The 25,727-nt window shown below is 42.8% G+C and overlaps 3 protein-coding genes across 3 annotated transcripts in view; 2 read left to right on the plus strand and 1 right to left on the minus strand.

Annotated features, from left to right (window-relative positions):
* The first annotated feature begins 1,242 nt into the window (after window positions 1-1,242).
* Window positions 1,243-3,676, plus strand: LOC108874988 (uncharacterized). Its single transcript, XM_018663617.2, has 2 exons — window positions 1,243-2,006; window positions 2,846-3,676. The coding sequence occupies exons 1-2, from the start codon at window positions 1,871-1,873 to the stop codon at window positions 3,481-3,483; spliced, it is 774 nt and encodes a 257-aa protein (XP_018519133.1). The 5' UTR covers window positions 1,243-1,870; the 3' UTR covers window positions 3,484-3,676.
* Window positions 3,677-5,615: 1,939 nt separating this feature from the next.
* On the minus strand, window positions 5,616-11,125 carry slc35g2a (solute carrier family 35 member G2a). Its single transcript, XM_018663616.2, has 2 exons — window positions 10,694-11,125; window positions 5,616-7,216 (listed from the first exon to the last, which is right to left on the minus strand). The coding sequence occupies exon 2, from the start codon at window positions 7,188-7,190 to the stop codon at window positions 5,829-5,831; it is 1,362 nt and encodes a 453-aa protein (XP_018519132.1). The 5' UTR covers window positions 7,191-7,216; window positions 10,694-11,125; the 3' UTR covers window positions 5,616-5,828.
* Window positions 11,126-20,332: 9,207 nt separating this feature from the next.
* stag1a (stromal antigen 1a) overlaps window positions 20,333-25,727 on the plus strand; it is a 40,203-nt gene continuing 34,808 nt past the window's right edge. The window contains exon 1 of the mRNA XM_018663597.2: window positions 20,333-20,525. The gene's annotated coding sequence lies outside the window, so the exon portion shown is untranslated. The remainder of the gene's footprint in view (window positions 20,526-25,727) is intronic.

Consider the following 25,727-nt stretch of genomic DNA (forward strand, 5'->3'; position numbering starts at 1 on the left):
CCCATTTTCCTCAGACAACAGTATCTGATCTTCACTAATTCTCTCTCGTCCAGATAAACTTAGCACTAATACGCAAACACTGCTTTCCTAAAGCCCAACTCTCATCATCTTTATCTCCGTCTTTTCCCTCCCCATCTTCCCTTCCCCTGGTTGTACTGTTTTCGTCTTTCCCTTCATCTCCCATCACTCCTCCCCCTCACTGCCAGCTGGGAGTGTTTTGTGTGACAGCTAAACTGTAGGTGTGGTGTGCAGGTGGGGGTGGTAAACAGCGTCTGGCGGCTGCTGATAAATGTGGCTCCTCTGTCACGGAGTCACATATTGACCTAAATAGAAAGATGACCTATGGAGAGGGGAGGGGGAAAAAAAAGAGGTGGAAATGCCTAAGATGGACACCGATGAGTCAAAGATGAGAACACCAACTGTTTCTGACATGCAAACGTTATACTCCACCTGCAAGTTTTCTAACAAGAATATATTTCTTTCCTGAGGGGATCCTAATTACTTGTAGTTTATGGAACTGGGCCAGGGAAATGTGCACACTCGTGTCCACAGTGAGGTATTTTTGCTGCATTGAGGAAAGGAAAAATTATACAAATATCCTCTGTCCTTCTGTACCTTTCCCCGCCAACTAGCATCCTTTCTCTCCCTCACTCTTCCTCTTCAGGTTTTCCTGAGATAAACCTGCCAGCTCCCACCCCTATTAGTCCCTCTGCTACAATTATATCCTGCCAGACAGAGAAAATCAGACAGTTACTGGCAGTCATGCTGACATCTGCAGTTGGGACCTCAGTCTGGAGGTCTGCAGAGAGTAGAAAGGTCAAGGCTTTTCCTCTGACCTTGACATGTCCCACTTCTGCTGCTCAACCCCAACACCTGTTGACCAGAACACCCCTGTCTGTAAGAATAAGGTCATTTGTCCTCACTATAACTCCTGACTCTTCTTCACAGAATGTCTGGACAGCGTAACCAGGCAACAAAATACAATCACAGCTAGAAAGCAAATTACACAGTGTTGCTTAGCAACTAAATTTAATTTCAAGTAGTAAAAACATAATTCATCACAAGATTAAAATGTAATCCTGACTCTGCAATGTTGCAACTTCTTTTAGGTTAAAGGATTTGGTGTAGATGCACAGAGCATGGAGTGACTCTGGCTCATTGGTGCAAACAGGCAGACAACCCAGAGAGTGTGTGTGGAGTGAAATGTCCTGTGGAAACCATATAAATATGACCATAGATGACAGTATCTATTTGGAGGCATTATGAGATTTGGGTCATTGAGAACTACAAAGCTATTTTTAAAGACAAGAAAATCAATTCATAAAGTACATATTGTGGATGTGTGTCTGTATAGGTATATAAATATTTTTCCAGTGTAGCTGTTCCAACTGTGATCTTTTGTGACGATGAGTGAAAGCACTTGGTGTATCGGATATATGTCTGTTTTTTGTCAATATTAACAGTTGAGACATACATTCTAAGTTCCCTCTTTTTTTAACAGACAAACATACATTTAAACTGTTTTTGTTCTGCTTTGTTTCTCTCACTTCTCTCCTTCCTCTATCCCTTTTTTCACTCCAGTTTTCCCAGTGCCCCTGTAATTCCCCTCTTTCCCCATAATGCCCCTATTTCCCACTCATTTGACTTTTGACATATTACCTCCACTGAAGCATTAGCCACCCAACCTACACAGCACCCCCCACCTCTGTTCCACCCTCCCTAACTTCTTCCCTCCTTCCTCCCTCTTGCTGAGTTTATAAGTCAGCACCCACAACAGTTGGCTCAGTGTGAAGAGCCTCACACACAGTGAGGGGGGGGTTGAATAAGAGAGAGATTTTTTTTTTATCAGCAACACATCCAAAATTTCATCATGCATGCGTTCAGGATCTGGCGTGCGTTGTGTGTGCTCGGTTTCGCGGTTGTATCCTTGTGTGTGAACGAGGTTGAGTACGACAGGAACTACGCAGACAGCTATGACAACGAGATCTCTCAGGACCAGCAGGAGGGTGAGTTTTGTTTATTTGTCTTTTTGTCTCTTTTGTTTCCAGCTTGTTTGAACAGATGGCTCACTGTGAAAAATGATGTCCTCAATTGCCATGCCTGATTTAATCAAGCCAAATCATTTTTTAATGTTTTGATGAAAGATTCATTCAACAGAAGTTGTTTTTTTAGTTTTGGAAGGTAATGTAGGTGTTCAGCAAGGCCGTATTCTCAGTCCACTTCAATTCAATATATATAAATATATAAACAATAACATATTTGCCAATCCTCTTTGTTACATGTTTGTGCAGATGAAACTATCCTTAGCTGTAACACAAGTTCAAACAGAGCTAGGGGGAAACTGGCTTTAAATTCTCTGCTTTTTACAAGTGAAATAAGTTACAAAAAGTTTTGAAATCACAACCACTTCTTTCTTTTGAAGATTAAAGTTTGAAACATTATACTCCAGTATACTGAATGTAACTGGTAATTGTTTTCTGTAATGTGGAACCACTGCACTGTGTATGTAGATTATAACTTTGTTGTATTAATCAAGTATCAATAAAATACTTAACAATTCCCACTTTTACTAAAATGTAGGTTTTCAAAATTAATTTCTAATTTCTTCTAAAATGCCAAATAGTTACTCCCTTGTTTCCTATTGTCTTCTTCCACTACATTTAAGTTACTAGAAAACAGTGTATATGTTTTTGGTTCCTGATTTATACACTGAAGTTACACTGCTTCCACACTAAATTAATAAATCATTATATTTGGTTTGCACTTGGTTTATGTAAATATTGATAACCTTGTAGTTGCCTATCAGACTGTATGAATGATGCATCCCTGTGTTTGTTGTCTGCAGGGGAGTCTCCGACCACACCATTCCAGGCTGCAGATTTCTCCCGCTGGGACAAGCTTTTCATCGCTCTGGAGGACTCCCACATGAGGCAGAACATGCTGCTGGACTCTCTGGAGCAGTGCTGTGGAGGAATGGTGTCTCTCAGGACCCAGGTGGAGAAGCTGGCCAGGGGGACATGTCAGCAGTGTGCACCCAGCATGGAGTCAGCGTGCAGGGCACAAGCAGAGCAGGCGGGTATCAGGCTACAACGAGGTTTGGCAGAGCTCAGTGAGGAGGGAGCAGAGAGGGAGAGGAGGCTAAACTCTACCTTGCAGATGCTCCTGCGCAGCAGTCACGAGGAGAATGCGCGGCTGAAGCGGATGGAGGAGGGTCACAGGGTGATGCTGCCATCAGGACCAGGAGACAACAAGATGGGACACCAACCGACACCAAGACCTGGAGGGTTAGGGGCAGCTTTTAGCTTGGGGATGAAGCCGTTTCCATCTGGCCTGAAGGAGCAGGAAGTAACTTCACCGCTGGACATGGCCACAATGGAAAGGGCCCTGGTTGCCATAGCAACAGAGCTGCAGAGGGTTCACCTGCAGCTGAGCAGAGTGATAGAGCAGGCAGGAACATTGAGGAAGGACAGAGGAGACACATGAATCGTCCAGAGGGAAAGAATAATAAACAACTGACCGGGGACACTCCAGTGATAATGATTTTGCACATACTCATTTTTCATGTTGTCGTTGTTGTTTGTTTTTATGTGAGCTTTTTTATTTCTGGTGACAATGAATTTAAATGTACCATAAATGTTGCTGGTTTGCTATAATGAATAAAAACTAATTAAACAAACTAATCAGCCTCATGGAAAGGTTTCCTCCCTCCTCCCACACAGTCATCACAGTCATCTCATACTGACACGTGCATGCCCACACACACACTTTGTCTGAGTCAGTGCATGTGCTTTGCAGACTTTACACCACTGCCTCAGTGTTTGTGTAGCTGCGGTGAAGTCTGCAAATACCTACCACACCACAAGAACGTGTGTCAGAGGTTTTAGATTGTGTTTAATTCTAGGCAAGTCTCTCCCGCTCATTAGCTGCTTTAAGAGTCTGTATGCTAAGAGACCGCGACTTAAGACGCTCTGTGTGTTTATGATTTATGAAACCCTGCCAAAGCCATTACATTGCTGCCCGTCCCTGCTGCAGCCAAACACACACACACACTCTCTCATTGTTATAAGCCACAAAGAGTGTCCCGTGTTGGGTAGAGGTACTTTCCGTGTATTTCAGAGTTTCGGTGTGATGGTCTTTGGTTCTCAATCACCTCTTCATTCATTTTTAAAGTAGTCACACTTTTTGTGGAGTATTATTGGAGATAGAGAGAAAATTGGGCCAAAGGAGAAAGCAGAAAGAAGACAAAAGAGAGAAAGGGAGGATAAGGACAGGGTGAAATCAGTGGTGGAAGAAGTATTCAGATTCTTATAATGTAATAATACTCCATTAGTATTATCAATAAAGTGGGGATTTAATATTAAATGATTCGTATATTTTTAGGTTGTTTATAACAAAACATCACACTTTATTAATTGGTTGTGGGTTGTTTAATGTAAAATCTGTAGAGTAATTAGTAATTACAGCTGTCAAATAAATGTAGCGGAATGAAAAGTAAAACATTTCCCTAAATAGCATAGAATGGAAGTGCTTGAGTAAAGAAATAGTCTCGTTTGTTCCTCAGTAAATGTGTATTCTATCACTGGGCAAAATACAGCAACAAGGAACATTTGAAACGTATGTGAGTTTAATTAGGCCAACGCACTGACATCACACAAGTATTCTCACTAATGAATGGCTTACAACCATGGCATGAATGTATACTTGTGCCCATGCCTACGTATGTGTGTGTGTGTGTGTGTGTGCGTGCGTGCGTGCGTGCATGCACCTTTCCTTATAAATTTGCAGCTGGGTGGAGAACTGCTGGCAACATCTGACGTGTTTTTTTTTCTGGCCCATTTCTTTAAATGTCACAGCTAACAAAATGCAGACGAGCACTGAGAAGGAGTATCAGGGATGGTAGTAATATCTCGCATGCAGGCGGTTTCTCACTACACCTGTAGTAGCCACACTCGTATGTCCAATGCGGGGGCACTTGCTTTCATTAAAAGACTCCATCTGTGCAATGTGTGTGTGGGGATTTTTTAGTGAATGGAAGTTTTGTCGCATGTTTTTCATTCACTTTTTAATGAATAGAGAAAGCGACAGAGGAAAAAAGGAAAGTAGGAGGCTAATGATGAGGAAAATAGAGGAGGATAGACCCAGAGAGAGGAGCGTCAGTGCTTACATGTCTGGCAGGTAGTTATTAGACGTAATGACTGTTCCCTGCACATAGAACAGTGTTGTTATCAGCCAGCTGTCCAGACACAGCACAATAAGCAGCCACCGTCAGCCTCGCTCTGTGCCCTGCCGTGCTTTCATTCCACTCCTTCCCTTTCATCTCCGTTCTCGTTGTCTACCATCACTCCCCTTCCTCCCCTGCCTCTTATCTGTATGCCAATCCCATCATCTTCTCTCTCTACCCCAATTTATCTTCCTCTGATTGTGTGTCTTGCTCCTCTCCCTTGCCTCCCATCTCCTGTTTTTTCCTCCCTCTCTCTCTCTCACTTTCTCTCTCTCACCAGCAGCAGCCAAATAGATGGCATAAATCCATCAATCCACACACACACACACACACACACACACACACACATTCTTCTGAAGGCAAGATCTTGATTACAAGTGGCTTCAGGAACGCATCGTGTTCATCAGAGAGATTTTAATGTCACATCACATAGTCACTATAACAGACAACACAATATTGGCACTTTCCCAAAAGCAAAGAGGACAATACAAAATAGATAAAGCTCCGATAAACATTAAGCAGTCTCTTATGTACACTGGAACCAATCTCATGAAGGAGGGAGTGAGCAGAAGAGAAAGCAGAGGTGTGAAGAGCAGAGAGGAAGAGTCTATTTGATAGGTGAGTCCAGAATCTCCTCATACTCCTCCCTCTGGCGCCGCCCACCAACTCGAGAGGGGAGCAGCTTCATCGCCACCAGCCAGCCGACGCTCAGTATGACCATCACGTTCCCGACCACCTCAGGCGCGGTGGGGACCAGCGGGAGCACGGCCAGGTGCAGCAGCATGGCGATGGGCACCTCCAGGCTCTGCGAGGCGGACACCAGAGCCGGGTGGAGCCGCGTGAGGGCGTGCGTCATCCCCAGGAAGGCTGCTACTGAGCAGGCAACCAGGCCCAGGACCAGGCCCCAAGCCGTGGCGGTCGTAGGCCAGGACCAGCCCTCCTGGAGCAGAGCCAAGGAGGCTGGGGCGAGCAGGCAGCCCGTCCAGCTTACTGTGAACAGAGCCGTGCCGACTCCCACCCTCTCCTTCAGGGAGCGATACCCGACCAGCGCCAGGGCCATCCACAGTCCAGCGAGAGCCGAAAGAGACCAGCCGAAAGCTCCTCTCCAGAACGTGACCGGGTCGGTTGGTGAACCTGTGTTGCTCTCGTCTGCTGTGGGGAGTAACACAAGCCCCAAACCGCACAGCCCTGCAGCTATGGTGATCCCGTCAGACAATCCCAGCCTCTCTTCCAGGAGCAGGAAGGCCAGAGTCGCTGACAGAGCTGTGGTTGCCAGGCGCCAGGTTGTCGTGGCGTTTCCAGGAGAGACGAATGTTAAGGATGAGTAGGCGCAGCAGAGGGACAGTGAGTAGGCGATGCCATAACAGAGCAGACGTAGACGATAGCCCTCTGGTCCGAAAGGGTTCTCCCCCCTGTGCAGTGGCACAGCCACAGAGCTGAGCTGTACGATGGATCGAACTAAGAGGAGAAACAGGGGACCGAGGCTGAAGTGCTCTGAGGCCAGGCGGGTCAGAACAATCAAACAACCGTGGGCCAGCGCGGCGCCAAGCAGCCCCACCCAGGTGAGACGTGAAGCGGACACGGATGCCTCCCCAAAACTGGCCAGCTGTTCCCCTACCCCTCTCCCAGACCCCTTCGCTGCTTTGGCTGCCCCCTCGCTCCCGTCTCCTCCCCCGGGAGCCTGAGGTTTGAGGGCCGTATCCTTCTCTTTGTCTCTGGAGCCAAACAGAGTCAGGGGCCACCTCCTGCTCTCCGTCAGCTGTTTTCTGTCTGACGTCTCCTCCAGGAAGGAGCCAAAGTCCTCAAAAGATGGCGCGTCGTCATAGCCGTCGTCCCCGGGCTGAGGGAAGTGCGTGTGCACTCCAGGTTGAGGGGAGTACGGAGTGTGCGTGGCATATTTGGCTGTGACGGTGTGAGGGTGGATCTTCACTCTCTTCTTAGAGCTGCTCAGGAGGTGAGTGGACTCCATTTTGAAGCTTCAGAGAAGACAAACACCTGCGAGGAAAAGAAAGCAGACTTTCAGAGCCACACACAATATATATTTCATACATACACTCCTGAAAATCCTCCCTCACCCTGTCCCTCTCTCTGGGATGCTGCTTGATATCTCATATATCTTTAATATCCAAGATAATAATAGCAGTGACTCACATCTTCCCATGTGCCCCCACGTGTTTTGCAGCGAATGTACGTAAGCTCTGCCCGTCTGAGCAATCACCAGTTTTTCTGTGTGACGAGAGTTCACATTAAGTCCATATTAGCATAATCATACAGAGCCGTAATGATAGATTAGCAACACTATTATCGAGCCTTTTAGTCTTCTTGGATAACACGACCTTCCGGGGGGGGGGGGTTTACTGACAGTTACGTAAGCAATCATTTCCTGCCTCATTTGTCTTTTATCTCTCTCTGTCTCTTTCCCTTCCCAGTCCCCTCCGTCACTCTGTACATTCAAGCAGGGGAAACAAGAAACATAAAGGTACTGTATACATCACTTCTGACTGTCAATCTGTCAGCGTTAGATGGTAAAATAAGTATGAATCCCATGTGCATCCCACATCTCATCTGATCTACCTTCCCTTCCTTCTCCAGAACATGCCTCTCAACCATCTCCCTCCCCTCCTCCTTTCATTCCTCATCTCTTTAACTTTTCTCTTCAAGGTCCTGCACCACGGATGACTAACTTCTAACTGACGTAGTAATAGCTCTCTGCAGCAGAACAATATGGCCATGCAGGTGCTGTACAGCACACTGCTGCATTTCAGGTTGTAAAAACACTCAGCAGTCCACTGGTTACTGTGGGAATGGGGCACACTTTCACATGACATAATGTTTATCTACACAAAAGCATATGGAGCATAGTGCTCGGTTATTACCCTGGAGTGGCGAGGTATGACTCGACAGTAATTTGTCCACCTCACAAAAGATTATTTTCTGTCCTTGTCTCGATTGTATTTGGAAGATTTCCATATTGGGAGCAAGTGTGCAACAGACAATGTTTGCATTCTTTAAAACTGTTGCTCAGACTTATCATTTTATGAATGAAGAATTTCCCAAGTGTAGAATTTCTTGAGGTTCTTGACTTTAGTGATTCATCATGCTGCAGCTATTCACTCAGTCACAGCCAGCTCATTTTTAAAACAGTGATTTGAGAGATAGATCAATTCAATACAATAACTAAATAAAAAATGCAGGGGAAAAAAAACATAGACTACAGGTTGACCCATAGCAATACTCTGTCCCAGCAGATTTCAGGTGATGGCACCATCATCTTTCACAAATGACGTTTGTGAAACATCAAAATGAATGAGAGAGGAAAATTAACTCATGTTGTAAAACCAGCCCCAGAGTAGAAATGTGCACTATAATATTTAGACAGAACAAGAAAACATGACACCCATAAGAATGGGGTGATATTAATGCAATCTACACTCATTGTAAAAGTCATCTTATATTACAGTATTGATATATGTAGTTGACATTATATCAGGAGGTTTTCTGGACAATCTATTCTATCTATTTACTAGATAGAGATGTCTGTCTGTGGCTATTCAAGCACATGGAACACCTGTCAGATCATGGTGCCTCTGTGCGTTGATTAAAAATCATTAAAATCCAATGCTGTCATAAAGTAGTCCTCACCCACAGCAACCTGATATACCCAGAGATGTAACTACCACAGTATAAACAGTATTGCAGCTGAAAACATGTTATTATTTCTTGGTATATGTATCATATCACCCAACCCTGACAATTACCACACCTAACAAACATGCATCATATTAGGCCTTAGAAACATCACTGCAGCTCTGTTATATTTAACAGATGGGTTTAAAGGTCTGTGTGAATGATCTGACTGCAGCAGATTTTGAGGTTGGCTATGTGCCTTTGCTCTCTGGGGAGATGTGGAGTATTCCCACTATCGAGCCTGAATGGCCCTGTTACAAATTACAACAGCTACTGTGGGTGGGTCATGGTATGAGTGCTGTTTGTTGTGTGCTTCTGGCTGGTTAAATGACAAGTGCTGAGAAATTATTTAATACAATTCACGACTTGGAAAATTTAGAATTTGGTGGAAATTTTATTGAAAGTGAATAATTCTTTCAACTACTGAGCCTCAATTTCACCAGATAGCCCCTAAAATGGTGAGCTGTGAATCTTTGTTGAATTAAATCATAAAGCTAGACTTTATGATTTACAACTTCACAGCTCGCTGAATGAAGCAAGGGAAAAAAATAGCACGGCGCGAGGTTGCACTGATGACATTTGAAAGGATCTAGCTATTCACTCTCACCAAAGGTTAGATGAAATCTGATCAGCTGCCGTATGAAAACACAAAGGGACGAAAAGAGGATCAGGATGTTCCTGTCTGACTCTTCTCTTCTTCTGTCTGTAAAAATGTACTGTTCTGGATGATGCAGGCTGCCTCTGCAATGCCGCTGCTGCCTCTGCTGCTTCTCTCAAAAGCTTGTTTCACACCTTACACAACCTCAAAGTGAGCCGCTATTCAGCCAAACCCTCAGACCTTCACAATGTGAGGACAGCAGAAGATAAAGAGGAGTGAGAACACTCTCACTCATTTTAAGTTGCCTGTCCTCCTGGTGCTTTCAAATGCATCTGCTTCTATATTTTATTTACATCGTCTGACAGCTTACTTGACTTTAAAAGCAGTAACATCTTTTTTATGGACAGTCAATATTATCACTTTATGAATGCTACTCCTACTGTTAATAATTCAACAGTCTGAAGGTATTACACAGCTGTCAGTGCTTATATGCTTGAAGTATGACTGATTAGAGCTGATATCCTGCATAACATGTTCTTACAGAAGTGAAAATATGTGTCTGTGTTGCTTCAGAGATGTTGCATGTTGTTATGTAAATGCATGTGTACGTTGGTTTAAGTGGGTGAGTGTGTGTCTGTACGTTAAGGGAGATGTTATTCTCAAGGTTATCTGGGTTCCTCGGTGATGCGCCCCTGTGACGCCAGAGGGTTGATAACACACACACACACACACACACACACACACGCAAGAGGGTTGTGCTGCATGTGTTGCCGCATTTAGATTCATTTAAATAGTCGTTTTACATCATGGAACATCATATCCCCGCGTCTCCCGTCTCCAAGGATGACGGTTCGACCGCCTCCCCCGACAGACACGCGAGGTTATGTTAGCGTCTGTCAGAAGGCATGTGTGCATGTATTATGTTGTAGTCTACAGTGACAGCCCGACCCGTGACCCATGACGAGTTCTTGAATGGAGAGAAGCGCGCGCGCGCTCTCACTGCGCTCGCGGACTGGCTCACGGCAGCTCAATCAATGAAGTCCTCAGGCAGATTCTCAATTAGCGACCTGCTGTAATTTCGTGGGGGTATTTTTTTTTTTTCGCATAATGTGGTCCAATCAATAAAGCACCGGCTGAGTTATTTATATAATTGTCAAAAGAAATACGCCTCCTCCGCCTCAACTCACCTGCTTACTCGCGGATCCCACCGGGTTGAACTTGACTCTCGGTCAGCCTCAGTCATTTACCGAGCATCTCCAACGCTCCATCACCTCTTCTCTGGCCATTTGTTCTTCTGTCTGCTTCTCTTTTTTTTTTTTAAATAACCTCTCCTCCTCCTCCTCCTCCTTCTTTATTTCCTGCGGCAGTCGGGAGTGTCCCCTCAAGGGCACGGTGGCACGCCTCAGCCCGACCAGACCCCGACACCTGCGGTCACCTCACTTCACTCTGCTGGAGAAAAATGTGTGTTTTATGGCGACCTTCTGCCCGTCCACCGCTCTCTGAGCACTGATACAGATGCTCCTCCAGAGCCTGACCGAGGGAAAAGAGAGGGAGAGAGAGAGAGAAGTAATCATAACGTCTGAGCATGCGTGGCATCCACTGAACACCAACACTTATCACTGTATATTATCTGCCACCTCTCTCTCTCTCTCTCTCTCTGTGTGTGTGTATACTGAATAAAACACACACACGCTACACACACGCACATACCTGCCTGTCCCTCTGGACCACTATTTCTACTCATTTTGACAACAACAATCCATAGCCTGCAGTGTTGCTGCCTGTGGTGAACACAGACTGGGAAATGAAGACATAAAAAACTTTCTTCTTGTATTTTCAAAAATGAATTGTTTAACTATATTCTTTATTATTCATTCAGGTATGTAATTGACAACTATAGTGTATATAGTGTACATCAGTGGCAGTTCACGTGTTAGGCTTATATAGTAGTGGCTACTTTACATTATTTTTACTTCTATTTCACTAGCATTTTATTATAGTTGCAAAAATGTTCCAACATTTTTAAAAAGCTTAGTTGCAAATTTACATTTCAGTAACACTTTTGCTGCAAACAGTTTTCAATCTCATAACAAGCCAGCACCAGTGGCAGTGTGCATTCACAGCATAGTATGGAGGTGTGCAGGTGTGGAGGTTATATATATTCTATCTCCAGGCAACAGGCAGGATCTGAACCCAGCAGTGCATCTCTGGTGCGTTATGGTCACACACAAAGCCACCACGTCTCTAAGTCCCCTTTGCACTGGATGCTTCTCTCTGAGAACTTCTCAGCTGTCACTGTACCTCATAAGGATTGACCCCGCAACCTCGAAATGTCCCAACAGTCCTGTGACATTGTGAGCTATTTGACTGGAAACAGCTGAGCTTTGTTTCACTGAACTTCTGATTCTTTCCTTTCAACATTAAGAGAGCGTCACAATTATCCGACCCTTGACCTCAAAACTTCCCAACAGTCCTCTGACTCCATGAGCCTCATAAAAGAAACAAACCTCAGAAGTTCCAACACACTAAGCTAGAACATTTTTCTCTTTCCTTTGGGTGCTGTCCAAAGGAAAAGTTGGGTGCACTTTTGGCAGGTCATGGTGGCCAAGTGATGAGGCAGTGGAGTGGAAGGCCCATTCAGGCGTTTTGTTGTTTTGGGTTGCATCTCACAGGACTTATTTTACTTTGACTTATTATTTGACTTATTTTACTTTGGAACACCCAAAGGCTACAAGAAATAGCTTACTTGTTGCTGGTCAGATAGATAGCTCTGGGAGTCAGACAATGATTTGGTAGCTTCAAGGTTTGACTTTGGCTCCTACCTTAACTCCAGAGAGATAGGAGCAGGGGGTTATGCAGTGGAAAAAATTGCAGGTGGCTAGCATTTTACTGCAACATGAAAGTGCAAGATTTGTATGTATCCTTTTTTAATGATATATACTGTACAAATAAATCCATAAAACTGCATGTACACACACTGCACTGCACTGGTGATGGTGGTGCGAATGGTGAAAGGAGATCAAATAAAGCAGGGGCAGGTTTTGAAGGAGTTTCTCCCTCTGCTCTGTCTTCCACTGTTTGACTCACAAACTCTGCACAACCTCACACCCTTTCATCCTTCTCCAACCTGACAGTGATTGCTTTGACATTTCGCTGCCATAACAGTTGTGTGCTCTGCTCCATATCAAGCTGTATTAACCTTTGCTGAATGCAGCTGGGGTTCACTGTTGTTAGGTTGAACCATTGTACTGTTTAATGAGAAGCCTCTGGCTGCTGCTACGACGTTAGCGCAGGAGACTGACTCCTCCACTGGGACTCTGGGAGATGCACAGCGGTCAATATCAAGATCAAGTGCAGGATGCGCCTGTGAGCGTGTGATGAAAGGCAAAAGATATCACTAATTACCCCAGATATTGGGAGTAAATAAATAATATAACCCAGAAATATCAACAACAGTGCACAGAACAAAGGTAACAAGTCTCTGTGGTGATTTCTTTAATTACCTCTTTACTTTGTGATGATGCCAGGCTAGATATCGTATTAAACCAGGTCATTTGATAATTGCAAATACTTTAAAGGCCTTTTTTCACAGCTGATATTTTTACTAGTGGAACACGGGTGTTACTAATAACATTAATAATAGCTCTGTCCCTGTCATGTGTCCAATTAGGTCATGACAGTGTGACAGTGTGTAAGCCAGCATGAATTCAGCCATCATTAATGCAATAATTTACACTTGTGCTTTTCCTACAGTGACATGTCAAAAATGTGTTCCGTGTAAAAGACTTAAAATCTGTGCCAAAGACAACATAGCCCTGATATTTTCACCAGGATTCTTGTTATTCTCACTGTCTGGCACATGCTCTGTGTAATGATCGTGCCAAAGCTCCAGGTTTTTTTCCCCCCTTTTTCCTTGTGTTTTCTCTGTCTCTGAGCCCGGTGATCCTCCCTGCACCCCACTCAGCTCCTCCTCATGAATGCATCAGCCAGTGCACCTGCCCCTCATCATCTCATCAGCTCTGCAGCTTTACTTAAACCCCAGTTCTCCAGTCCCTCATTGCCAGATCATTGAGTCTGCTTTTGTGGTATTATGTTAAGGCTGTCTAGTGTTTTGTGCTTCCTTGTGAGTTGCGTTTTGACTTACTGATTTCTCCTGTGCTCCAGGCTCATACTCTTTCCGTCTGCCTGCCTGCTGCTGCTCATCTCCAGCCAGGTCGTCTCCTGCTACAGACTCACCACCCTGCATCTCCTCGCCTGCTAGCCTGTCATTCATCCTCCAGCCTTAACCTTTACCTGCTCTGCTTCAGTTCCTTTAACAATAAATTCCAATTCAATTTGCCCATTCGAGTCTGTGTTCTGCTCTTGGCTCCACTAAACAGTCTTTGGTTTATCACATACAGAGGATAACTGAGCTTACAGAGACTTTGTTTTCTCTATTTTTGTATTGTTTCGTTTCATGCTACAGTGGTTACATATCATATAAAATAAGCCATCAAGAAAGTAAGAACAGTTACTGAGCAGGATTTCTTTTATGAGTTATTAGCTAAAGGTAAAATTTCAGGGTTTGTAGACCTAAAATGAAGTAAAATTCAGCAACTTGCCCACATCATTTGTTTCAGAAAAACACTGTGGCCTCCTTACATATGATTAACCTACTTCAAAACTTTTGGTTTGTGATTTTGGTTTGTTGTAGCATCTGCAATTCCATCATTTCAAAATTGTTCTTTAATGTGACACAGCAACTTAAATGAGGGATACAATTCACATTCATGGACCTTTTGGCAGTGGTGGATTTTAAAGACCCAGCAAAATGATTTTATTCAGTCAGTAACTATTTAAAATGAACTTTTCACACTACAAGTGTGCGTTTTTTCAGTGTTTGAAGCTTGTAAGACAGAGTGAGAGTATAAATCTTCCCATTAAATGGACCATTCATTATATATCTATAAAGCAGTAGTATCTTGTGTCTAATGTTAAGTATTAATTAAATGATGCTTTCCATTCAAAAGCTTTTTGCGAGAGCAATGTTTTGCTATACAACAGTGCTGGGAGAGTCTGGTTGGAACATGCTAGAATGTGGCAGTGATTATAGATGTTTTTTTTCAGACATTTTTTTAAAGACTACCCTGCTTTTTTTTTCCGAAGACAGCCTCGGGAGCCCCGCTCCCCTTAAAAATCTCAAACAGTGCTATGGAAATCAGGGATGTCAGGCACTGAACTGTTTATTTATTTAACACAGCCAGGGTGATGTTTTCACATAATTGCCCTAGAAATGCTGCTCAAATTGGCTGTTAAAAATGGGTTCAGCATGGACACATGGAGCGCTGATAGAAAAAGTTAATTTCCTCGTATACTGTTTTGTAACAGGCCCATCCCTGGGGCTATTTTTACAGTAGCCATGCACCTCAAAGAGATGCATGGTGGTCAAGAATTTAGAAGACCACACATCTTTCTTTCTTTCTTTCTTTCTTTCTTCTTCTTCCTTCCTTTCTTCCTTTCTTCTTCCTTCCTTCCCTCTCTCATCCATGCATTTGCTTTAGGCTATTTCTCTGAGGATGAGGAGGAATATCTAGTGTTTCCATGGTTACGATGAATAAGAGTACATCGGCCTTCAGCTATTTAGAGCACTGTTTAAATCCCCATCAACTACTCTGCAGCCAGGTTTTGGGGGAATAGGTTCATTGTATTTAGACTCGGAGGCACAGCCCCTGGAGAGGAGGAGTTGGTGACTTGCTGTGATAAGAATATGCTAAGGGAAGCAGAGCTGAGCTGACAGCAGGGAGGAAGTGGTGGAGGAAGAGAAGAAGGAGGGGGGCTGAACTGTAGTGGAGAGAAGAGGGAGATGGATGAAAAGTATGGGAGATGAATTCAAGCACATGTGAGTCAGAACTGAGAAGTCTTCTGTGCTGTCTGCCACTCTTGCTCCATCTCCAGTCAAGATGAAATGAATTATAGAGTGTGGTGAAGGGCAGAGTGGTAGCAGAGTCGAGTTTGAGTGCGCTAAACTTGGGTTCCTTTCGCTATCTGCCACTGCCTCATCTCTGTTTACTTGTTTTTCTCCCTCTATCACCCTCTCAAACACATATTGTCTCCTTGTATTTCTCACTGTATGCTCACATATGCATTAACACATATAGGACGATATGTGTCTGCCAGTTTCACACATTTGACACAAGAGGCAGCACAATTTGCAGTCTGGCAGTCAGATATTACCATTGATTGATGGTGAATTTACATTTTTTTAACACTTTAATTCACAGTTTGTGATTCTTATCATAATTAATCAGGTAGCATTCCCTGATAGAGGTTTCTGTTCAACATCAATCAATATTGAGTCTGTAAAGATGGGTCTGGTTTGGGCGTCGGGTGTGTGTGAAGTATAAACAGGATGTCATTATTCAAAGCTTGGGTCCTTGGATGTCTGAACGCTTGTTCTCATTACAGCAGCAGAGCTGATGAGAGCAGGAATAAGTGAACCGCAACGGCAGACAGGACACATTCATCACCAGGCCTCCATGGTGGAGGGAAGGAAGAAGCAAGGGAGTCAGAGAAAGAGAGAAAGAAAAGTAAGGTGGGGGGGACACACACCCCTGCTGAGATTAAGATGAGGATCTTCGACAGAATGTGGGAGCCTGGGTTGCATGGTGGCGTATCACACACACACACACACACACACACACACACACACACACACACACACACACACACACACACACACACACACACTGCTGCAGTTAAAAAAACTTGGCTATGTCTACCACCATCTGTGTGTGTGTTCCAGCGAGTGAGGTGGATGTGACGGACGATGACTGCCTGACTCACAAGTGAGGTTGTGATAGACTGTAATGGCTTTTTTTTCTCAGGCTAATATGGTACTCTACCTCTCATACATTTTGCATTACCACAGAGGTGGAGGGAGGAAGATAGAGGGGAGGAGTAGAGGGCAAAAGAGACACTAGAGAGAGTCAGAAAAGGGGTGTCAGAGAAGTAATGTGTGTGTGTTTTGTTTGTTTGTTTTTTTTTTTTTAAAAGCCTTGGGAGTGAAAATGCTGCAGGCAAGGTCAGAAGAAATTAAAAATAGAACAGGCGTACAGGCGTAAAACAGCCATGTAAAGTATCTCTGTTAGCCAATCGCCATAGAGATGAGACAGAGCAAAGAATAAAACAGACCTTTATTGCATAACTCTCAATACGTCAAATGAGTGTGTTACAGCCTAAATAAAAAGGCAAGGTTTGAAATGCAGCCGTTAACAAAGCATCCTTGGAGCTGCTCAGGCCTGTGTTTTCCCACAGATTGAGATGTTTGTCAGTGCTTTTGACTATCGCAGCAGTAATCTGTGATTACCTTGATGGTCTAAAAGAATTTGCTGCTCTGATGCCGTACCAGACAGCCTCTGTTTCCATGGTTACAGCCCTGGGAAAAGTTTTTTCATATTATGCTTGGATGCTGTCATTGAGCGGTTACGTGTGTGTGCATCCAAGTATGTCCGTGTTTGTGTGTGTGCGTGTGTGTGTGTGTGTGTGTGTGTATATATGTAAGCTACAGCTTCTCAAAAGTGGCATCAAACTCAAAACTGGGGCAATGGCAATGTAAACACGGATCCAGAAATTCTGATGCAGACAACCGTGGAAGTCTGCTGGTTATGTAACTCACTCGCTGCACCATGCATACTTAAAGGGTAAGGTGTAGTCTCAAGGAAACGCCTTCATGAGCTTAAATACTGGATAGATTTGAAAAGGATTAACCTGGGCAAGTGTCTGCAAAAATGAGTTTAAGAACATGATGATGTTACTGTTGAGGATTTGAGCCCTGGGGAAAGATTTAAAAAGCTTCAAAATCCAGAGCAAAAACATTGCAACAGCCTGCACAGACAGCTCTCTTTTGTCTGAGTTTGTCTGAACATGGTTGGGGGAAAAAAATGTATCAGAGAAGAGGATAATCAACCAGACAGCTTCTCATGAGTGGCAGTGCGCTCCTGGGCCATTTCAACGCTTGATTGTGTAATAGCATGAATGTTAATGATGAGACAAGGCCACATTTCCTAAAGCAGGGTAGCAGGTTTAACATGCAAAGTTATACATCTATATTATTCCGCTATTGCTATGAGTCCATAAGTGTTTGTTTATTAATACAGCATCACAGTTGCAAATCAGCATGTGTATATGAGAGCAATGATAGGCATGAAATCCTAAATTTAGAACATATAGACCATTAATATTTGAACACAGGAATCATGAAATGTGCATAAATGCATTGGTCAGCAGCCAGAGGGTAGAACCCTGGGTACTGCTGGGCTCTTAAGAGGTATATTGTCACAGAACCACATTGCACATTGTCTATTGCTCTGCATATGTTGTAAATAAAATAATGTAAATAAATTTGACAGATACGTTTATAAAATATTGCTGCATTACACAAATGACACAAGTACACTTTTTGCCATCCCATCACATGCACCAGATCCTCCTCCTGCCATACAGCATAAAAATCATCTCTGCTGAGCAACTGATGTCATTCACTTCATTTCTTTTTTAGGACAAAGACACAATGGCTACCTCTGCTGTCTGCATGCTACTGTTCTGACCCAGTTCATCCATCTTTGGTTATAGTGCAGGTTATCTAACTGAGCATACAATGCCTTTTTATTTTATTTCATTGTGATTTGACAGGTGATTTCATTGTCAAACTCTTCTGACTCTTCTCCAGCTTCAATGAATCATGTAATCTAATAAATAAACTCAAAACAAAGGGGTGGCAGAGGCTGATCATCCACCTGCTGAACTGAGCGGGAGGAAAATACAGAATCTCTGCTTTTAACAGTGTTCCTGTTCTGCAGCTGATGATCTCTGACCTCACTGTAAAACAGTGAGCATGAGAAAAGGTGATGTTTTGTTTTGTTTTGTTTTTTTAAATGTGGATCAACAGAGAACCTTAAGACTACAAGAACCTGAATTGTTCCTCTTGTCTGGATCTCCAGAGCAGCTGAGGAGATGTGGATGGGAGCTGTGACTCATTGAGACCTCCCCTGAAGTACCCTTTCAGCGAGACACTTGACCATATATCTCCAGGGGATTCTCATGTGGGAATATGTCCTCTGTGAGTGTGTCTGTAGAGGCGAGTGTGTGTACACAGCAAAATCAATACTCAAGATCTCTGAATGTCACTAAAATATGTGTATAGGCCTGTTGAAAAAAAAAAGTAAGATACAAATTTGACAACTTTTTTCCACAATTAGCCTGTCGAATCCGGTGACTGTCGAAACAGATAAATCCACTTTTACAAAATGTTCCTGTGAGGATTATTTAAAAACAATTATGAAAAAGAGCAGCGTTATTTTTGTTTTGATGCTCAGGGCTCCTGCATCATTTCCCCAAACATTAAGGGGATAATAACACCTGAAAATGTTTTGTGTGTGTTTGTGTTTGTGAAATAACCCTGAGGGGAGGATCTGGCTGCAGCTTTTATGGGCAAGACGTGCTGTTGCTATGGCAAACAACAATGCATCCATCAGATAAAACACCACCCGGTACATTTGTGTGCACATGTGAGTGTGTGTGTCTGTGTGTGTGTGTGTTGATCAATGCCTTATCTGTTACAAAGATGCAGAAAAGGTGCACACAAACAAATTTTTATCAGCCTTTCTTATTGGTTTCATGCACTCACTCTCTCTTCTTTCTCTCTCTCTCTCTTTCTCTCACTCACACACACATGCATATACACACAATGCAGGTATTTGATATCCACTTAATGACCCTCAAGTAGGACTAATATAATTAACTGAAGCCATTGCCTTCCCTGCCTATCTCCCTCTCTTTCTGGTATTATCAGGCCAGGTTGAGCAGGAGTGAGTAATGTGAGTAGCTACATCCAAGCTGTGTAATTGGGTTTATGCACGTTCAATTCCAGCCCAAAGACCTCATGGAGATGAACGACACAGGAGTTTTGGCCACACTCAGTCTTTGTTTCACTTTCTCCATCTCAGGTAGAGAGGCAGAGATGGAAGAGAGGGAGAGAAAGCATCAAATATCAAACATAACTCCAGGTCAAAGGTCATCAATGCACTGACTGACTTCTTTTTTGTCATTTATGATTATAAATTACATTTTGGGGGGTGGGACGGACAAAACACGACATTTGAAGATATTATCAAAGCCTCTGGGAAAATGTGAATTTTACCACTGTTTGATATTTCATAAATAATTCAATGAAAACATAACTGATGATGATAAATTGCTTGAGATTTTACACTCATTTGCTATTTTATTGGGTACACCTCTTACATTATGCTGACAGGTGTTTCTAATATTTTGTCCACCCTGTTTATGTCACTGAGGGTGGGCTAAATAACAGCAACACATCTATGTATAATGCAGCACAGTTCAACAGCTCCACAAGCAACATCCTTCAAAATAACCATAAGGTGGAATCAACACCACTTTAAAAGTTTCACCAAAACTGAACATTATAATGTTGTGTACATATCATATTTATGTATCTTTTAATTTCCTGTAAGGATTTTGTGATGTATATTGACTCATAATGGTTGCATTACATTTGAATGTCCTGCTGTAATGTGTGTAATATTCCAAAAGGCAAGTATTCTTGTGTTGTTTTTGTGAATTTACTCCCTATTAAGCGTGTTTTGAGTGCTACGTTTAAGAGACAGTCTTGTCAAAATAAGGGGGAGTCTCTCTGCTCGTGTGCGCGTCCCCGTGAGTGTTGTGTTGGCGGGGTGCTGCGGTCCCTCCCTTCCCATGCTCGCCCCCCGAGGCGCGCGTCCGCCGCGGCCCTGTGTGTCCGCCAGGGGGCAGCTGTGTCTCGGTCTGAGGCTGCGCCGCTCCCGCTGCATCACAGAGAGGAAAATACCACCAGATGGCGGTTTAGGATTGCTGCTCTTCTCTCAAGGCGCGGTTCCGCTCGCACGGCCAATTTTCAATATTAAAATACGCACGATATTAAAACGAAAATCGATTTATTATTTCGGAAGGTGATAATCGATTCGGCGATGGTCGTTAAAGGTGAGTGTCTTGTGTTTTTGTCGTGTTTTGTGCGGTGGGAAGGGAGACGGAGCACAGATTAAAGATGGTGGACACAGACAGGGAAGACTGGTTGGTTGGGGGATGGGCGCTAGCGGCTAACGGAGGTGAATGTGCTTTCTCTCTCTTCCTCAGTTACATTATAGCCTAGCGGAGCTGTTAGCTTGCGAGCTAGCCCCCAAAATTTCGGCAAGACAACTTGCCAGAAGGGCAAGTGGTTGCCGCAGCGCCGGCCTGTTTTGCCACCAATTTCCATCCGGCGCCGGAGTTTGGCTTGTCAACAAATAAAGAGCCATGCGGTGTGACGTGTTTTCTTGCTCTTTGCAAGGCAGGATTCAGAGCATCACCTTCTCTCATTTGCACAGCCGTATTATGATTGTACAGTATTGCCCTCCTGCCGTGCGGTGCTTTCTTTGGTTGGGTTTGTCACCAGCTCAAATGCTACTCGCCACGTTGCTGTTGACTTTGTTGTTATGAGCCTATGCCAGTTTTGCTTTTTGCACACTCAGATATATACAATGTGAGATATGAATGTGCTACTTTTTCCTGTGTCAACATCAGCATCCCAGCTCCTTCTTGCCTTCAAGTTTTCAGAGTAGTGGTGACTTTTTTTACACGACTAATAAACATGTTGCTTTGTCTAGTGAATGACAGCACGTGAATGCATTTTAAGCATGTTTGCAGGATGGGCTCGTGCATGTTTAACAACATTATTATGGCGCTTCTTTCCCCTTCCCGCCCCCTTCTGTGCGGGAAGCAGGCAACACTGAGCGGGGAAACATGAGTCACATTAGGGGGGATGGGCTCCACCAGCCAGCCCTACAGGTTTTAAACGGGCCCCAGTGCTGGCTCCCCTCCCACACTGACCTATGTGTGGTTAGGGTGTAGTTGATGGTGGGTCAGAGTGCCTCCTGGCAGTGTGCACGAATCTCAGATTGTTGCATAACTGCTTTGTTTACAGTCAGCCATGTGATTTCTCATCCAGGCTGTCTTGGATTGCTATCTGCAGCCTGCTTGCCTGCCAACTTGTCTTCCATTATCAGTCAATGTTTCCACACCACACTGCACAAATCACATTTCATTGAACCTGTAGAAGTTAAACAGTACATGTTACACATTGTGAGAATTGCATTTGTTCACATTTATGATGACCTTTGTTCAGAGTTTTTAGCTGCTGAAATTATATCACGAACAAGTATTATTTGCAAGGTGAAATCTTCTACCAGATTTTGGTGTATTCATCTCCATGAGCATATTCTGAATGCACATGTGAAATTAAGCGTTTTTATATATAGTGTGTATGGGAGGGAACAGCTGCATAGCAGAACTGCATAATATATTAGGTTTAGTTTTTATGCTGTGGATCTTGCAGTCTTTTAAAGTCAATTTAATATCTTTAAAACCAATACTTAAGCATTATGTCTTAACATAGTGTTCCCTTTTATTTTTATATTGTTCAACACCAACCAACCTTGTTGAAACACCTCATCTGACATCTGAGTGTGTCAAGCTCAAGTGTCTCCACTCTGTTTATAGAGGTGGAATGCATGAAATGGTGTATGTAGTTTTCTAGCACATGTAGCAATGAAATACATTTTCTGTCAAACAATTTAAGGAAGTTTAAGTATAAGCAGTCCTGGTCATTGATTTGCAACATTGCCCACAATGGCCAACAAAAAGTTAGCTACCACAGTATATCATTAAAAGCTTTGATGATTGACAAATTGATATTGTCTTGCATATACATATATGTCTCATCACTAAACATCCTTATGAATGCTTTCCTTTTATCCTTGAATGTAATATGCACAATGTCATTTGAGAGCCTCACCCACCACACGCAACACACACACACACACACACACTATGACCTTTGCCTCCCTTCCCGTGTGAAGAGTCACCACACCCCATGTTTTGATGCCAGAGTGTGCAGTAGTCTGGCAGAGGTTGTTTACTTTTCCACTTAGGAAACCGTAAAGATTGTTGTTCATTGCTGTAGCATTAATAATCTCTAAAACACATAATTACAGTTGTAGTGCAGGCATCCACCAAACCTAGACACGCAGTTTATTTAGGTCCCAAATTTTTGGATTAGATATATCAACATTGATATGAATGTGTATACAGTTGGTCTGGTGCAAAACAGAAGTGCTGTGTGTTGTGACTTGTATTGAAGTAATCCTCTGTTAGATGGCTTTATCCCTGAAGACGAAAAACAAACCACTAGTCTAAATATCCACAGTTTTAATTTCAGTCCGTGGGTGTTTCTGCACAGTGATGAATATTCAGTTATACACCAGCCTGTCCTTGCCTTAAGAATTAAATAGTTTAAATCTGACATTCAGTGGCATTTCTTACATTACTTTGTAAAGGTGGCTGATGTGAAAAAAAAGCCTTTAGATAACACTGAGGGTTAAGAGAAATGGTGAATAATCCCTCCGCCTTCCTCTGTCCCTTGAATGGCTTGGCTCTTTGCCCTTGCTCTCCCATAGTAAGTCTATAAAAGACTGAGAATCACATAATGGTGCTCATTAGTAGTATACACACATAATGTAGATTGTTGTAAAGGTATTAATGGGTACCAATGAATATGTAATGGATATTTGTTTTGGTTAGAATTTGTTTCAGACAGCCTCTGTTAAGAAAAGCAAATGGCTTGTCCATATGTTGCAAAGCAGATTCACTTTATAAATGGGGCCTAAACAGAAAGGTCTCAACAAGTATTGTTTAAGACCATGAATCAAATTGGAAAGAGCAAACCTGGACTCTGAATTGTGCCATTTGATAGTCACTAAGCCAGAGGCTCTAACTGCTCAACTGCAGTGTGCTTTGTGTTAGAGCCATATGCTTATAATGACACAGCTCAGGAGATTATGTAATGGCTTTGACATTTGTCAGAGCCTATTACACGGTGACCTTGATTCAAGATGTTGGCTATAGAAAGAATATTTCCTGTTCATATTGTTGTCCAGCCATTGGCAGTTTTCAGCACAGTCGAAGAAGAAAAAAAATATTTCTACCATCTGCCCTCATTAGTCTGTATGTGAATAATAACACTGATATAAAGCACTGGAGTGATTTGAAATAATTACAGCCAGTATAAGATCAATGCAAGTGATAGTTTTCTATATAATTATGTTTATGAAAAAAATAAACCAGGCAGTTAGCTTATACATAGGTGCAAGTAAATGCATTTTACATAGCAAGGAGGATGATTCACATACACATTTTTAAAATTCATACAGTATTTTACACCTTGTTTTAAACAATGGTGCTACAGTAGTTTTTTTTTTTTTTTTTGAGGAAAGCCCTCCTGCTTACTTGTGTCTATCTGCAAACAGTCCTGCTTAACACTTTCTAAAACAATCTTATCACCCTGGCTGGTTTAAGGCTTTCATTGTGATGTGGTTTCCTGTTGTGTAATTAGCTGCAGTGCTGTAGTCAGATCTGTTGAATTTCACTCTTCTTCTGGGCAGGGCAACTTGCATCAAGTCAGGAATACGAATGCTGTAAAGCCAAGTTGATTTTGTTTACTTAACTGTTGGCTAATGCCGGGGCAGTTCTGAACAGAACTTTTGTAAGCCTATGATTCAGTGGAATCAGCATGATACCTGTGAAGAAGCAACTAAGTAGAGAAAATAAAGAGGATAAAAATTACTTTAGAGGCACAATAAGCACAAACATAACTGAAAATGCAGACTTGACCTGAATCATTTAGTTGCACAGTTGTTTTTGCACTGGTTTGACCTGATGTGTAGCAGCATATATGAATCTTAGATTGCTGGACTGCAAAGTCTGTGGTTGCTGTGGTTGGACTGGGCTTATACAAAACCGTTTTTCACAGTTTTGTAGTGTCACTGCTTCAGGATGATATGTAGATTCACTGGTCATGTGCACACAGCATAATTTCATTGCAGCCTCATTACACAGGACATTAGAGTATGTCAACTATCGGTTCTGACCTTTTTTAAAGCCATTACACTTACACAGAAAACTCAGGCACCATTAAGTTAAATATTGATTTTTGGAAATGTCATGCACAGTGTAGTGCCAAAGTGTGAAGAGCTGCTGGCCAGGGGGAAATTGCTTTAAGTTAGAGAAAGTGTCCATTTGGGTGTATGATATATAGTAATATGATCACTTTTGAAAATTATAATGTTCAGTGACATTAATAACTTGGACAACAAGGTTACATGGCACTGGCAAGTTTTCCCCTGAAGACATTTACATATCCGAGAGGAAAACATAGCTTTCCTGTCAAACCACAGGGCAGGGGTTTTGTGTTAGCTGTGCTTTACACTTCATCTTTTACTGCATAGTTAGAACTGCTAGTAGTGTAAAAATGCTAAATATTGCTGAGCTGAGTTTGTTGGAGATTGCCAGGCTCATTCGGAAAGGAAAATTGTAAGTTGTCAGATTGCATAGTAATGCAGTGTTGACATAATGATAGATCAGATAACATGATGACAGCCACTTCTGTTTCCAGTACCATAGGGGAGGCTTAATCTGTATTCAGAGGGTATTTGGTAAAGTAATGCTCTCAGCTGTCAGGTTGAGCACTAATGAGGCTAGGTGCGTCGTGTGTGTTTTGGAGTTGTGTGATTTCTCCCTGTTATTCCTGCATGGCTCAGTGGTTGCTAGGCTGAGCAAGCTGCTTTTACCTGCAGCTGACGCGCAAGTGTGTTTGCTGATGTGGTCAAGCTATTGACTGGCCGAGGCCATTACTAGTTATATATAAAGAGTCATAAAAGTGAAAACAATACCAAGGCTTTACTTTTCCAATGTCAAGACACTTCTTGTTCTTTTCAGCCCCCCACCTTAAGAAGGAATAACTTCATTGTGGATCTGACAGGAACATGGTTGAACGTTTAATGCAGTTACAAGTTTCGATATCGTGAGCTGTTCCATGGTTCCTCATTTAACTTCCCTACAGCATGCAGTTATTTATTTCTTTTTTTGTAAGTGTGGTTGATGTAACTCCTCTGGTCTTGGAAGACTGGTTAGTTGGCTGATGTTGAGTCTCTGGCACTTGAGAATTTACACTGTTTGTGTAAAAACATAGATATTTATTTCACCGCTTATCAAAGGGAAATACTACAGCTTTGACACAACAAAATTTGACATCTGTAGTAACTACAGTCACACTGTAGATGAAGGATTTGCCATGTATTTGAAACATAAGCT

This window comes from Lates calcarifer, linkage group LG19 (assembly GCF_001640805.2).
Source record: "Lates calcarifer isolate ASB-BC8 linkage group LG19, TLL_Latcal_v3, whole genome shotgun sequence".
Classification (NCBI taxonomy): Eukaryota; Metazoa; Chordata; class Actinopteri; family Centropomidae; genus Lates; species Lates calcarifer.